The sequence below is a fragment of the Tenebrio molitor genome, chromosome X (assembly GCF_963966145.1).
Source record: "Tenebrio molitor chromosome X, icTenMoli1.1, whole genome shotgun sequence".
Lineage (NCBI taxonomy): Eukaryota > Metazoa > Arthropoda > Insecta > Coleoptera > Tenebrionidae > Tenebrio > Tenebrio molitor.
Genome location: NC_091055.1, coordinates 7,662,199 through 7,678,577, shown reverse-complemented (window position 1 = coordinate 7,678,577; position 16,379 = coordinate 7,662,199). Strand labels below are relative to the sequence as shown.

At 34.1% G+C, this 16,379-nt stretch overlaps 2 protein-coding genes across 2 annotated transcripts; both read left to right on the top strand.

Moving 5' to 3' along the window:
• The first annotated feature begins 294 nt into the window (after positions 1-294).
• PIG-Z (phosphatidylinositol glycan anchor biosynthesis class Z) lies at positions 295-2,736 on the top strand. Its single transcript, XM_069059997.1, has 3 exons — positions 295-508; positions 556-1,495; positions 1,545-2,736. Exons 1-3 carry the CDS (start codon positions 385-387, stop codon positions 2,404-2,406), a joined length of 1,926 nt encoding a protein of 641 aa, XP_068916098.1. The 5' UTR covers positions 295-384; the 3' UTR covers positions 2,407-2,736.
• Positions 2,737-3,632: 896 nt separating this feature from the next.
• ACOX1 (acyl-CoA oxidase 1) lies at positions 3,633-15,126 on the top strand. Its single transcript, XM_069059996.1, has 10 exons — positions 3,633-3,837; positions 4,348-4,507; positions 11,871-12,039; positions 12,093-12,216; positions 12,270-12,514; positions 12,568-12,728; positions 13,563-13,725; positions 13,808-14,142; positions 14,190-14,442; positions 14,494-15,126. The coding sequence occupies exons 1-10, from the start codon at positions 3,711-3,713 to the stop codon at positions 14,752-14,754; spliced, it is 1,998 nt and encodes a 665-aa protein (XP_068916097.1). The 5' UTR covers positions 3,633-3,710; the 3' UTR covers positions 14,755-15,126.
• The last annotated feature ends 1,253 nt before the right edge of the window (positions 15,127-16,379 follow it).

The window sequence follows — 16,379 nt, the reverse complement described above, 5'->3', positions numbered from 1 at the left end:
CAAAATTAATCAAATACCTACATAATTATTAAAATTATTTATTTTTAATGTACTTTCGTTAAAAAAATAAGATAAAAGGCGCAAAATTCGTCTTTGTATAAACATAGAAAATTTGACCAAAAACAAAATTGCACATCTGATTTGTCACTAAGTAAGTGACTTATCAGTATCACAGATACGTTTTAATTTCTGCGGTAACAAATTTTAGGTATTTGGCGCCTGCAGGATAGGCAATATTAAATTCATTTACTTGATAATATTCCTACTGTCACCATCTAGTGGTTGCTGCGTGAACTGTGAAAGTATTTGAGAAACTGACATTTCTCAGTTAAGATGTAAACAAACCAAATTTAATGAACGTTTTCAAAATTATCCGAAAAAACAATGCTGCCCGAACTGCCTACATTGTACTGGTATTTAGCATTAGCTCGAATAATCCTAGTTTTAATCCCACAATTGGGTTATATACATCCAGATGAATTTTTCCAATCAATCGAAGTTGAAGCAGGTAATAACAAAATAAATTATAATGAAACACTAACAGTAAAATTTTAGGCAGAGCATTCGAAGTTGAATCGAATATTCCATGGGAATTTAATACCAGTTTTCCAATCCGAAGCATGGTAATCCCATATTTTACAATAGGCATGACATATAGGTTAGCAAATATTATGGATTACTTCACAAAGGAATATCTCAAATTTTCAATGATAACGCCGTATTTATTGGTAGTAGGCCCACGTCTACTCATGTGCATGTTGTCTTTTTTGGTGGATTTCACTTTATATAAAACTTGTGTTAACAATAATGAAAAGTACAAAACTAAGCTTGTTATATTGTCAAGTTCATATGTTATGATTGTATATAGTACTAGAACTTTTTCTAATACCATGGAATTAGTGTTATTTGCACTTTTGCAATATTATGTTTGTGAGAGTTTAATTTTTTCCAATACTCTAATCAAAAAACGTGAATACTTGAATTATAGATATGAAACTAGCAGGACAGTTGTAGAGAAAGTGAAGTTTCACAAGTTGAGATTATTTTTAACGTCTGATTCTCTAAGAAATTGCTGGCAAATTAGTTTAGTAACAGTATTAGGTTTTTTCAATAGACCAACGTTTCTAGCATTTGCTTTGTTTCCAGTCTTTTTCTGGTTATATAGAGGGATTGGTAATAAATTGATAACCCCTATGAACTACCATTTGAGAATAGTAGCACTAATCATATGCTCAATTCCTGTTTTATTTTTTAACATATTAGTTGACTCTTTTTATTATGGTTATTTGACTTGGGGTGAGATTGGGGTTTTACATATCACTATTAACAACTTCATTTTCACTCCATTAAATTTTGTAAAGTACAATATTGACTCAAGTAATTTAGCTAAACATGGACTCCACCCAAGATTTTTACATATCCTCATAAATATGCCTTTACTTTTTAATTTGCTGGCGGTATTTGCAGTGTATGGATTTTGTCAAGCAACTTACAAGTAAGTATTTCAACATTTTAATCCATTGTGATAGAATTATTTTTTACAGTTTTGTTAGGGGTAAACATCAGTTGTTACCAACAGTGCGGAGCATAAAGGGACTTATGATGTTGTCATACCTGGGCCCTTTAGCACTTTTGTCCATATTTCCCCACCAAGAACCGAGATTTTTAATTCCACTCATCATTCCACTAGTTTATTTGTATAGCTCGATGATTTTACCGGAATCTGATAACGTATTGATTAAGTTAGAAAACACAATGATAAAAAAACCGAAAAATAAAGTAGCCAAGGCCTCAAATTTATATATGAAATTGTGGTTAGTTATTAATGCAATTTTAGTGATATTTTACGGTTTTTTACATCAAGGAGGGGTCTATCAAGCTGCGAATTTTTTGTCCAAAGATATGAAATTTGAATCTCCGAGAACTGAATATTACATAGTGACTAGTCACATATATTCACTTCCTGAAAGTTTATTGTTACAAAAATCGAGTGAAAAGTTACATCACACCAAAATTACGAAATACGCAATAAGCAAAAGATATTTCCTCTATGAGGAAGGTTCCTCAGACTTAGATGTACTCGTAAAGGATATTCACAAAATCTTTAAACGACTCGAAGATTACAACAAGAATTACAAAACTAAAAAAAGATACAAGTTTTTTTTAATCATTCCAAGTAGTTTGGAAGATCAATTAATCTACACCGAAACTGACGGATTCAAATTTAAAAAAGTCCGAAGTTTCTACCCCCACATTAGTACTGAAGCATTTCCAGAGTTGGCACAAGATCTGTTCTATTTTTATTCTAATCTTAAGTTGCAAGAGATTCACACTTCTGTATTATATTGTCTGAGTAAGATCTTTGCTTCATTTGGTCTCAACGTATACGAAATCAAAAGTCAGTGATTTTATTTAATTTTTAGGTGATATTTTGAGATTTGAAAATTAGTTTTTAGGGTATCTCGCAATAATAATAATTCATTAAATTGAAACACAATGACTCAATCTCGGACGTTATTCAATAATTATAAATAATACGCTTGAAATACCCCAAAAAAGATCTTATTTTTCGTCTCGTATTAAAGTGGGTAATATAAATATATTTTAAGTGTTACAAGCTAGGCCGTTTTGAAAGAATTCATCTGTTTTGTATTCTTATGGATATTTTATAATACTAAACAAGTGAAATTACATAAACTATTACTGTTTTATAGTATTAAATCATATTGAAGCTTGTGAGTGAAGTTTTTTTACTCTTCTGTGTGTTTGAAGTTGTGTTGTTAATTTTTTGTTGTTTGTTTATTTAAGAAAAGTTGATAAACTATTATAGATAAATACATTGAACAATAAAAATAATTGAAGTTGTTTACTAAATTACTGCCACTTAAGTACGTGTGTACTTATATCTATTCTTAATTACGGCTATAGTTTAGTCCGATCGAAACCAATTTAATCGCATTGAAAATATCGGCAAATCAGATTTTAATTTATCTGAATCCAAACGAACGGAAGAAACAAATTCTTTTCAACAAAATCAAACATCACTAAAATAAATCTGTTGATTTTTAATTTCTTTTGAGGAAAAAATGAAATTTGATAGATCGATCAACCACAAGATCCACATTTCGTCCTATCAAAATCTGAATCATATTCAGCCAGCCACTTGAAATGTAGTAAAATTACAAAATCAGATTAGATTCGATCAAAATATTTAATATTATTAAGTGATAATAGATAGTTTAGTGAGTACAGATTTAAGGAACCTTGATAAATTGGAACATTTTTGTATACACAATATTTTGATAAAATCGACAAAGTATTTGTCATACTTGAATTTTGAAACTGATGATTTTTAAAATTTAAAGACTGATAAGCTTATCAAAAAACGTCGCGAAGCATCACATACAGCTGTCCCGTTTTGCGCATTATCCGAATTCCCAAATTTCTAGTCGTGTTCTTCGACATAATTGAAATTCGTCATGAATAACACAAATGCGAGTCAATTTTTGACAATATCCAAACTAATTTCTAGCAGTTTGAAGATGTAAATTACTCATAATTCATTTAACTTGGCGGATGCTGTATATAACAATATTTTCCCCTACCAATAGTGAATGTATAAATACACGGGCGCCCTCTATACTTCACTTCAGTGTAATTTACGACAAGGCTGTGAGAAACGTGTGAGTGGTGGATTTTTGTTTAAAAAAATGAAAATGTCAAAATCAACAAATCCAGACTTGGAGGCAGAACGTAAAAAATGTACATTCAACACGTTAGAACTGACACATCTCTTAGACGGAGGAGCGCAAAGGACGGAAGAAAGACATAGCAGAGGTATGAACTTTGCACTGCTTTAAGCAAATTGTTTACATTGAGAAAAGTGAGATGATTTGTGCTGCGTTTGTCTTGAGATAAAATAAGACAAGTCGTGAATTGATAAAGTGAGGTTGGTGAAAGCCTCTTTTACCAAACTGATTGGGACAATGTTACAAAATATCAACATGAATGTATATGTATAAAAATCAATAAATGGGTCGGCAATACTTAATCTTAATTGTGCAATCATGTCACCTTTAAATTAAAATCTTATAAAAATCGCCTGATGACTGCAGTTCATTAGAAATTTTAAGTACATGGACAACTGCTCAGAAAGTTTCTACTTTCTAATTAGAAGATAATAGGTGTCGATATATTTGTGACTACTCTTGATTTTGGTTGCCCAGTGTGCGTTCGTCCTACTTAAAATAGGTTATGTCTGTGTGTCAAAGTGACGTTTAAGCGTAAACAAACCGGTCAGGTTATGGTTTGGACCTCATCTCACCAGTTTTTTTTTCACTTTTTCAGAATCGTTTTTCTTGGAAGATCCAGAGTTACAGTCAAAAGTTCCCCTAGAGTATCTAAGTCATAAGGAAAAATATGAAGAGGCCGTTCGAAAAGCTTGTATTATTTTCAGAAAAGTGCAAGAGCTTCAGAGTCAAGGTCGTGGAGGTATGGATAATTTCAGGTAAGTTTTTTATTAATGCAACATGTTGAACTTTGATATTTTCACAATACGGAGATAATGTTTATGTACTTTGAAACTAAAATTGTCCTCATGCCCCATGACTTTGCATTCATTATAAAACCGCTGATCTTTTGATATTATCAGTACACATTATTTTTAACTACATATAAATATTATCGCGCGTGTATTCCGTCACTTAGTTGGCGATAAAATGTATTATTTTCGTAAAGTGTGTAAAGTAGTAATCTCTACTACTGATTTGCACCAAATCATTTTTTATTGATTTCTTAATTTTAAAATTAATTTTCCTTCAATATTTTTAAACAAAACGTTTGTCATAACTATAATTATAGTCGCGAGCAATAAATTTTGATCGTCAATGTCATTCTTTGACGCAATGGAAAATGCTCCATTGTAATACAGTCGTAAATATCATCATAACCTATCATCATGTTGTATGACATTAAATGTCAAGTTTTTTCTATTTTTTTTGACACTTTGTTGACATACATGGGCATAATCAAGCAGGGATTTTTTTTTTAAATTTGTGACAATCTAACCAAATTTTGAAATGACATTGACGACCAAAATTTACTGCTCGCGACTGTACCTTCATGCATACAACGTGTCTCAGAAATAAGTACCGGGTGAGCCAAGTTTTATCGCTCGATGGAAAATACCCACTTCTCATCGATTTAAAATTCTCAAAAAATTCAGGAATGATTGTGTATCGCTGTAGAACATTCTGTAGAAATTTCAATTTTTTTAATGAAACGTAAATATGTATGTATTTCGTTTTAATTCAATAACCGCTACATTAATTTACATAATTTTTCAAACATTTAGGAAAAAGTTGATGTCATTGAAATCATGAAAACATCACCGGTTTTTGAGTGCAAAATTGAGCTATGATTTATTAATAAATTCGGCGCTCACTTCCACAAAGGAGGTTGACATGGGTTTTTTATGGTACCCCTTAGGGACTAAAGGATTACCAGAAAACTCCTCAACAGATGTTTGTTGCCTCATTACGAACAATGAGGATTTATTTATGACACTGTAGTTGTAAATCTTGATCATTTTTCGCTGTTAATGTTAGAATTGGAATATGTAATTCAAAAACTAATTCTTTTATTTTGAGACGAATTTCATAAATATGTTCTTTGAATTAATTGTGATTTTTTTTAATTTTATGAGTCTGAATGAAGTGATACGGGAATAGCTATTTACAATCGAGTGTGGGAAGTTACATTTTGCAGCGCGAAGTTTAATTTGAAGCACGACGCGCAGCGGAGTGTTTCATTAGATTTTATTTTTTTAAACTAATTGAATTCAAACTGTATACATATTGTTCTCCTGAAACACAGCTTCATTAATTTAAAATTGTGTAGTTCTTCTGCGTTTCTAAAGTTTAAAAACAAGGATTATTTACTTTGCCGCATAGTATGTGGGAAAAATTCACCGTCGCACAGTCGCTGTAAAAACAAAGTTTCATGTGACGTGAACAGTGCGTATTTGCAAAGTTTCCATCACAGGAGGCCAAAAAATTAATTACACACGTTTGAAGCCTTAGGTATTAAGGAATTAAGGCAATTTAACACTAAAGTTTCGTAATTTTTACTAATTTTTTAATAGTAAAACTTGCTACTTCTTGTGGGGGTGCATGAAGGATCCCAATTGACAATTGAAGTTTAAAAAAAAACGGATGGAAAGTGCTGCCAGAACAATTCACAGTAACAGAGGAATGCTGGAAAGAGTGGAAGAATCATTTCGTCGGCGCCTTCATTATTGTATTCACAATAACGGCGGTCACTTTGAACACTTCTTGTAATGGTTAGTGATTAGTGATTACTGAGCACTCTCATTACTTCATGACAACTTTTACGGATTAATACGCTAATTTCAGGAGACATTTTGTCATTATTTGGGTATGGGCGATTCATTAGGGTCGTTTTAAAATATGTATTTATTATTAAAATTGTTTTCATTTAATATCTATCATGTTATTCATTTTTTTCTCTTCCACCCTTGTCATTATAGGTTACAGCGACGGGCGTAGCAATTAGCCGCTGTACTTAAGTTCGCAAGAAATAAGTGAAAGTTTTCTTGCATTTGTTTTTTGTTCTTCGCTTATCGGCATCGGCGGGTAACTAAATTTGTGCCAAACGTAGAGGGATATGGAGGGAGCACTGTTCAAAAAAGTGGTTACGACCGCGCTTTTCTGTAGACCTAATAAAAGGTCTCCAGATGAACCTAGATAACTCATCTTTCCAGTGGCGTCCTTTTAACTTTTTTTCTGGGGACAATTTTTGTAGCAATTGTAGGAAGGCGACCGTAAATATTTAGTTCAAAATAAAAACAGATCAGAGTTATTATACAACTGAAAAAATACAAAGAGAATTCACCAACCAGTTCACGTGTAAAAAACCAAATCCCAGTAAAATGACGGAACACCGACACCTATGAAGCAACCACCCTCGTCACGAAATTTCCCGAAGTACTGGCGGTAATTTTAAAAGGCGTCGTAAAAGGTCTCCGCACGGCCTCGCGACGTGCGAGAATGTATTTAGCACATAGCCTAAGCACGCTCCGCCCCTAACTGTTTAAGCCCCGAATTTTAAATATTGAAAATAAAAACGCCGACTTTACCTGACCTGACCTGACGTGACCTGACCTGAAAAATAATGTGACAGCGTCCTTATATCGAAAAGAACTATTATTTTGCACGTTTGAACCTGATTTATCTGGGGCCGCCGCAATATCTGATCACGCAGCGGCGTGCCGCTGCCTTTACATTGCCAGCATAGGCAGTGCTCCCTCCATATCCCTTTACGGTGCCAAATCATTCAATTATTTTAATTGGATAATTATAACGTTTAGGAAAAAAGGATATTTAAATACAGGGTGGTCCCGATATAACCTGCCAAAAAAATTCTGGGTCATTAGAAGGATCTAACAAGTCCAAAAAACCCCATTTTGTTAGGTCCAAAATAAAGGGGATAAATTAACCCCTATCCACACACATTCGACGCTGCTGACCACAAAAATACGTACCTACTCAGGAATTAATTGTTGGTGTTTGTAAGTATGACAGTATCTAAGCAACATAGGTACCTGAATCGTTTATGACAAATCTCAAATCTGACAAACTAAATCAAATTGACATTTATTGAAAACGCTGTACCTACACTGTGTGCGTTAATTCACCAGCTTATTTAGGTACAAAAGCTGATTTTGTAGAGATGAATGAGTAATACCTAAATAAAGTGGTGTTCCTTAATGTGTAAATAAATGTAGAGGTAGTGTGTGCAAAATTGTGGAAGAACTGTGTAATAAGAGTATCGTCTTAATTGTGGTTAAATAGCCAAAATAATGTATTGAATAAATTTATTTACACTTTACATATTCGTACTTTCAACTCTAACTGAGAATATCTACTAACTAATGAAAGGTAAACTAGACTAGAACAATTATTTTATAATAAATGTTCTATGTGCCTTCCGTTGGCATTTAAGCACATTTGAGTACGCTGGTACCAATTTTAATAAACAGAATTCAGCATTTCCGGGTTTTTACGAATCTGGTTCGCGGCGTCTGTTACGCGTTTCTGGAGTTGGCCTTTTGTATTTATTTCAACTTCGTATACCAAATCTTTCGTGTGGCCCCAAAAATTAAAATCCAGAGGGGTTAAATGGAGGATCGGGGACGCCATCGTATTGGAATCAGTCAGAACCAACCTCACATAAATGCGGATGTAGCTCCACAAAAGTACAACGGGACGGAAGGACTCCTTCAGGAAAACGCTCGCCGTATGGTCGCCTTGCCGGTCTTGAATTACCACGTGTTTCGCCATAGAGTAAATGCAAATCGGCGTATTCTTGTTTTGTGAATTTCATAACTTTTTGAAGGATTCGAAAATTTAAAATTAAACTTGACAAATGTCATAGGTGTTGCAGGTACCGTTGCTAAAGAAATTGCAGCCAAGTAACCAGAATTACCTTTTTAAAACCGATTAACTCATTAGCGTACAGCAAATTTTGACCAAATTTTCAATTATTTTTATCTCGAAAACGAAAAGACTTTTATTAGAAACTTTTTTTGTGTATGAGTTCTACTCATCGTCACCTATTACTGGATTTCTTTTGGCAGGTTATATCGGGACCATCCTGTATATTGTTGATACTAACGAGTTCTATTACCAGTTAAAATTAATGTACTTATTTCTGAGACACGTTGTATATCGTTTTATGTTTACTTGAATCACGATTTTAGTTAACGGCAACTTTAATACGGTATCGTGATACGGCCCATTCCATTATATTTAAATATATTTTTTCCTAAACCTTGAAGTTATCTAATTAAAATTATTGAAAGATTTGGCACAAATGGGAATTTGCTTCGCCGATGCTGATAAGCGAAGAAGAAAAAACAAATGCAAGAAAACTTTCACCTGTTTTTTGATAACTTATGCACAACGGCTATCTGCTGCGCCCGTTACTGTGACCTATAATGATAAGGGTGGAAGAGAAAAAAGAGAATCATATGGTAGATATTACAACAAACAATTTTAATAATAAATATTTTAAACTAACCGTAATGAATCACCCATACCTAAGATAATGACAAAATGTCTTCTAAAATTAGTGTATTAATCCGCAAAAAGTAATCAGAGTACCTAATCACTAATTTAATTACAAAAATGAAGGCGCGGACGAAATAATTCCTCCACTCTTCCCAGCATTCCTCTGTTATTGCGAATCATTGTGGCAGCATTTCCTACCTGTTCATTTAAAACTTCAATTGTATCAATTAGAATCGAATATACAACGTCTTTCATGCAGCATGCACCCCCCACAAGAAGAAGTCGCACGGAAATTCCATGGGCTCGGGGAGCACTCGCACACGCTTCATCATACGCCAACACAACACCTATGTATTCACTATTCGAAAATAAACGCGCCATTTTCATAAAATTTTAGCTCAAATCACAGAATCGACACTGAAACACCTGTCTTCTGCAGTCGAATAAAACTAACTAAATAATATGTATGTAATCCTCTTGTCTCTACCTCGGTCGCGGAGCGAAAGAACTTTATTCTAAAAACATGAAAATTATGAAACGAGCCGTTAGGCGAGTGAGTCATCCGAGTGTAATAATAACCCATATATGCGAGTCAAATACGATCTTTTATCTACGACTATTGACAAAAATCGCGTTTTTAACAAACCCAAAAAATGCATTCAAATGTCAAAATTCAATGACAGTAAATGTTCGTTTTGTTACCATGGTTACGTTCTTGTAGATAATGCAATTATAAGCAATAAATAGTACATGCACGCCATGCCGTTTGCGGATTTGAGTTTCGCTGATTTGATTTTACGCCGGGCACTTATGTGCCCCTTTTCTTTGCCGTTCGCGGATGGAATTGTCAACGCTAACAATCAATGAACTTCAAGAACTATTTAACATGATAACACAAGTCAAAAGCAAGGTTGCCGAGATAGATCCTGATACCGAAAGGAGCTTAGTTACCAACAGAGGATTAGATAACATTTTTTTGCAGGCAACTTTTTTCTGAACTAAAGAAAAAACAAATTCAAAAATCAATAACAGATTTTTTTAAGAGCAAGTCTACTATCTACATACTAAACCATCAGATCTTGATGACTAAATTTTTGTGTACATGTACAATTGCGGTCATCCAAAAATGAACTTTTTTTTTAAATAGTTAAAAAAAAATTATTGAAAGTATTTTTTAAAATGCCACGACATCTCACTCCGACTCAGACAGCTAGGGCTTATTGCAAAGCTAGAAGAAAACTGGTCGTTGGCTGCTGTGGCGAGAGAATTACATTGCAGTAAGACTTGCATCTGCACGAACGCCAATGAATACAGCCTAATTTAATTTAACGAAAAATATGGAAATTTTCGCAAGCTATCGTTCACTTTTAGATGGCCGCGATTGTACGTTTGTTTAAAATCCTGAACTATCGAATTTGTTGCAGTCAGTACCTATGTTTTATGCTTTTTTTATGGTTTTGTCGGTTTTTGTTTTAGTGCTTTTTGCTTTATATTTTATGTTTTGAAAATGTATTTGCATGTTTACATACGCACGTTTATGTATTTTTGAATTTTTTGAGGTGGCATAGTATAAATAAATCTAGTTTATGGAACATAACGCCGTTTTTATTATTGGGCATTGCGCATCGCGGCATTCTTCTGGAACGTAACCCCCGCGAACGGCGAGGTTTGCCTGTACAATTATGAGGTTGTATATAACAACCATAATTAATGCGGTTAATACATAATGTATATCATAATTAACTAGGAGTAAAATACAACAAATAATAGGTGTTATTTAATAGTCGTAGATAAAAACTATTATTTCACGGCCACTGTCATCGGGTCAAATAACTAGAAAATAGTTTCGGGTGGTTTTATTTTAATTCTCAACATTTTGATATTATTAACTCATGTGGTTTCTGCAATCAGCGATTCAATTAAATTTTTGTTTTAAAGATTGCCGTTCACTGGAAAATTACAATAAACTATTGACATTTTTTGTCAAAGCTGTTTTCGGACTGGTTTTACAACTAGATTTACATATTAATTTAAGTGGTTTTAAAAATTGAAACTTTTATTGTATGTACATATTATATACAGTCGACCACACAGCACATTAACATATTAATTTGGGTGAATTTATTTATTCAGTTCAATAACAAAACGTAACAACCTTAATTGTCATACATACTCGTATTATCGAAACGAATCTGTTAATTACGTATAAAAAAGTTCGTTATTTTTTTACAACCTTTATGATTTTTGGCGCGAATGTGATTTTTCATGTATTCACCAGCATTTTTCGTAGATCATGTAAGTTGCTTATACAAGACTGGCTCTTTTTGAGAACGAGTGCTATTATGAATTATAAAATAACTAGTGCTGCTGTTGCATAAAATAAAAAAAACATTTAATAAGTCGCAACCAAAACAATAACGAACTTATTTATTTATACAGGGTGTTATTGAAATGCGTGGACAAATTTTAACCACGAAAAATAAAAAAAGCATTTAATAAGTCGCAACCAAAACAATAACGAACTTATTTATTTATACAGGGTGTTATTGAAATGCGTGGACAAATTTTAACCACGAGCTACTGGCTTCATGTAGAACTCGGAAAAAATATTTAAAAAATTCTGTCAAAAAATAAAATGACATTTATTTTTTGAGCTACGATTTTTTTTAATTGCTTTTAGTCTTTTACGTTGTCCCACAACGTCGTATGTAAAATTTCGGCACATTTTAAAAATACACTCTTTATCATATGTGGTATTTGAAAAAAAAATTCTTTTTGAAGGGAAATACTGGGTGGACAGTTAGGTTCAGCCATTTTGAAAGATGGCAACCCTTTGACGCTTCATTATGTTATGTTTATACCGACCTTAATGGGACAAGGAACAATTGAACAGCAAGCCGAATGGATACAGAAAGCGTGGAACTGCGACATCATCGGAACTTACGCACAAGTACGATGTTGTGTTATAATTACAGCTAGAGTTATATACTATTATTTTTTTAGACCGAATTAGGTCATGGAACATTTATTAGAGGACTTGAAACCACTGCAACTTACGACGCATCGAAAGAAGAATTCGTTTTGCACAGTCCCACTTTAACATCGTACAAGTGGTGGCCGGGAGGATGTTAGTTGAAAGATGAAAATGAATGAATAAATTGCTAACAACTCAAATTTCAGTGGGTCATTCTGCGAATTACGCCGTCGTTCTTGCCCAGCTCTACACAAAGGGTAAATGTTATGGGATCCACCCGTTCATAGTCCAACTCCGAGATGAAGAAACTCACGAGCCCCTGTCGGGCATTAAAATCGGCGAGATCGGTTGCAAACTCGGCATGAACAGCACCAACAACGGCTATCTCGGTTTTGATCGCGTTCGGATACCAAGAACAAATATGCTGATGAAGAATAGTCAAGTCCTGAGCGTGAGCATCACTCGTGTTGACTTTTTGCTTGAGTAATAACGTTTTCGCTTTAGGACGGTACCTACGTCAAGTCGCCCAGTAGTAAATTGACATACGGAACGATGATTTTTGTAAGAGTAGTGATAGTTCAGGATGCCGCACATTACTTGAGGAAAGCCGTCACCATAGCCACTAGATACAGTGCCGTTAGACACCAGTCGCAAATCAAGCCTGAGTAAGTCACATTTATCGTAAGTTTGGGAGCCCACTTGGTCATGAACTACAAAAGTTGACTCGTACCAATTTAATTACCAACTTAAAGATTTTTTTGAAAATCTCATTTAAACATTTTCTACACTGACCGGCACAAAAAACGACTCACTTTGAATTTTATTAATATATGTAGTTAAGTAATTCATTGTCTTAGACATTTTTTTGACATCATGTTGTATTGATAAGTGTTATTTAAGTTATTCTTTGCCAAAGAATATCCGACAAACAAAATATTAAACACAGCAAATAAAATTTTAATGAAAAAAAAAGTAATTTTTTAGAAAAAATTTTATGTTACGAAAAATTGCCAAAATTTTAACAGCATTTTGAATTAGTATCTCGTATTGTCAAATTAAATCTTTTAACATGTAAATCAACCGACAAATACACAACATCGAAGTAGCGCAAATTTTCTAATAATTTATTTAAACAAAACAAATCGGTTGCCATGGTGAACATAGCACTCCCGACCATTGAAAATATCCCAATTTAACTATAATTAAGAAAAATAATCACAAATATAATTTCAAGATCATTTATTAAAGAAATAATAATGAGTCGTTTTTTGTGCCGGTCAGTGTAGTTATGTAATTACACACAGGGAAAATCACTCGGTGGCGCTGTCGTCGATGCCAAACCGAAACTAACCTAACTTATACAAACGATCCGGAAGTCTCTTCTTATTTTACTGATTCGTTTTTGTCTAAGCGACTTTGCCTTGTTTTTCATGACCGACAGTTTTCCAAGTTTATTATGTCACGGCATAAATACAAAAAATAACAATCTTATGTTACAGTCAACCAGAGCCACAAATTATTGATTTTGTATCACAACAGTACAAACTGTTTCCTCATATTGCAACCTACTTCGCTTTCCAGTACAGCGGCACCTGGCTGTGGGATGTGTACAACAACGTAACTTCAGAACTGGAAGCTGGACAGCTGGAAAGTTTGCCTGAAGTAAGTTTTTAGAGCAAAAACTAGAAATTTGATTTGACCCTCCTTAGATTATAAATTTTGTGTCATAACTAATGAATTGTAGCTGCACGCCGTTGCTTGTTGTTTGAAAGCTGTGAGCAGCGCCGATGCGGCTCAGGGAGTGGAAATATGTCGCTTGGCTTGTGGAGGTCACGGTTACATGACCTCGTCAAATCTACCATCCACCTATGGACTAGTGACCGCGATGTGCACCTACGAGGGTGAAAATACAGTTCTGTTCTTACAAACGGCTCGTTTTCTCGTGAAGTCGTGGCAAAATCGTAACAATTTGCAAAAGTTCACGACTGTGAGATATTTAGGAAATGATTTGAACCGAAACAGGCCTTTTGAGAGGTCCGTGGAGTGGATTATATATGCCTTACAACAAACTGCCGCAAGGTAATCAAGCAATTTTCGCGAGAGCTGTTTTAACTTGTTCGTTGTAGAAAAATTGAATTAGCCAGTCGCCATATTAACGAAAGAATGAGTAAAGGAAAAGCGTACGAAGATGCTTGGAACGAAACCTCAATCGAGCTGGTAGCAGCCGCTGAAGCACATTGTAGGAGTTTCATTGTGGAAACTTTCTACAATACTGTTAACAATTTGAACGTTTCCAAAGAATTGAAAGTTGTTCTCGTGCAGCTTTTGAATTTATATGGAGTGTACACGGCCCTTAGACTAACAGGCGATTTGCTAAGAGTAAGATTTGTCAGCACACGACGTAAATAAATTTCAATTATATTTTTGCAGTTCACGACCATCACCGGAAATGATATAGAAACACTGCAAGCTTGGTTGGAAGAGCTGCTTGCACTTATTCGACCCAACGCTATTGGAATCGTTGACAGTTTCGACATCCGCGATGAAGTCCTAGGTTCTACACTTGGAGCTTTCGACGGTAACGTGTACGAAAGATTGTTCGAGGAAGCTTCAAAAAGTCCACTGAATTCCGAGCCAGTAAATAAATCATTCAAGCTGTATTTGAAACCATTTTTGAAGGCTAATCTTTAAGTATCTTTATATGAAAGTAGGTTAAGATGGAACAAGGGACCAGTAGTTGTAATTGTTTCTATTCAATTTTGCGTAAAGTGAACAACGAATTTACTTAAAGCTTAAGTACTAAATGGTTGAGTTTATTTTAAAACAGGATGTAACTCGTGTAAGATAACTGATAATACTCTGCTTCATTGTTTTATAGAAGTAATTACCGTCGTGCAACATTTACAAACATCAAATAGTATTATTCATTTTAGTTAATTTTTTCACTCGTTGTTACGCTTTATATTTTTTACGCCCCTTTTGTTATTTTATTGTGGTTGTTATGCATTCCATAGAGCTTTTAAGCATTTGTTATTTTGTCATAATAAACTTTTAACATTTGAAGTTTTGTTTAATTTGATCACAGCAAGTACAGCCTGTGAACGATTTGGAAGCAAATGTTTGGCAAAAGAGTTAAGGAAGTAAATAAATACCGAAAAATGGATCACCGAATGAGAAATTCCAAGGAGAAAAAATTGAAAAGGTTTCCACAAGGCAATTTGGCCCATGGACAATCCCTCAGAAGCAAAGGGGACGATTATAAATTTTTGAACGGTCGAAAGGCCATAATTTTGACAAGATAAAGGTCAATAATTTAAAATTGTCACCAACGTTGACTTGACGTTAATGCTTGGTTTACATTTTTTTTTTTTTGAAGTGACAGAAAAGTGATGACCAAAGTATTTTGTCCCCAATAGTACCAAAATTGGACTTTTTTACTTTAACAAACAGTTCAACAAAAATTTAAAAAGCCTAAGTCTGTAAGACGGCTTTTAACAAAGGTTATACTTTTTAAACATCAATAAATTAATTTGACTTTCGTGCATTGTTATTTAATGCATCCTTCTATTGTATTCTGCTATCCCCATCATTATAAAACTATATTATTTGTTTCCAACAGCAACCAGCAATACAATCGGCGGCCATCTTGGTGAGGGCAAAAATGTAAAGGTAGGAACACACAGTAGGAATCAAAACAGTCTGTCTATCTTAGGGAACGTTTATGTTGGAGCTGCGATGAGCGATAAAAGCGGCGATAAGAGCGAATTGCCATTTGAAAACCATGGCACCCTTACTTTCCGGCTATTCTATTTCCACGAATTCACGTCACTGAGAAGTATAGTGGGCTGCCCGTTTTGTTGAATCTTTTGTTTATTTTTTTTCTTCCAATCTAAGTTGTTTTTCCAAAAACTGAGACAGTCCCCCCATGAGATGCGTTCTTCTGAATCCAATGCACTTTTTAAATCGCCTCAAAATGAAAAATTCAGCAAAAAAAAGGGAAATTATTGAAAAACATTAATTTTTTTTAAAAGAATGAAGCGATTTTTCAAAAAACAGAGAGTCCCCCCATGAGATATGTTAATGTTTAACAAAAAATATGCTCACCATAGCTTCAAACATAAGACTGTGGAAAAATAATTAAAATCCGTTTAGCCAACTTTACCTTTGCTTGGCCAACCAGTAGGCAACAAACAGCCTTAAGCAATCGAGGAGTTGACATTTTTTTTTCAAAAGTCCACCTGGACGGAGAAGCCACTCCTTAAAATTTATTTTTATAACAACGTATCTGGACCTTAATTTTCAAAATGAAACCAATA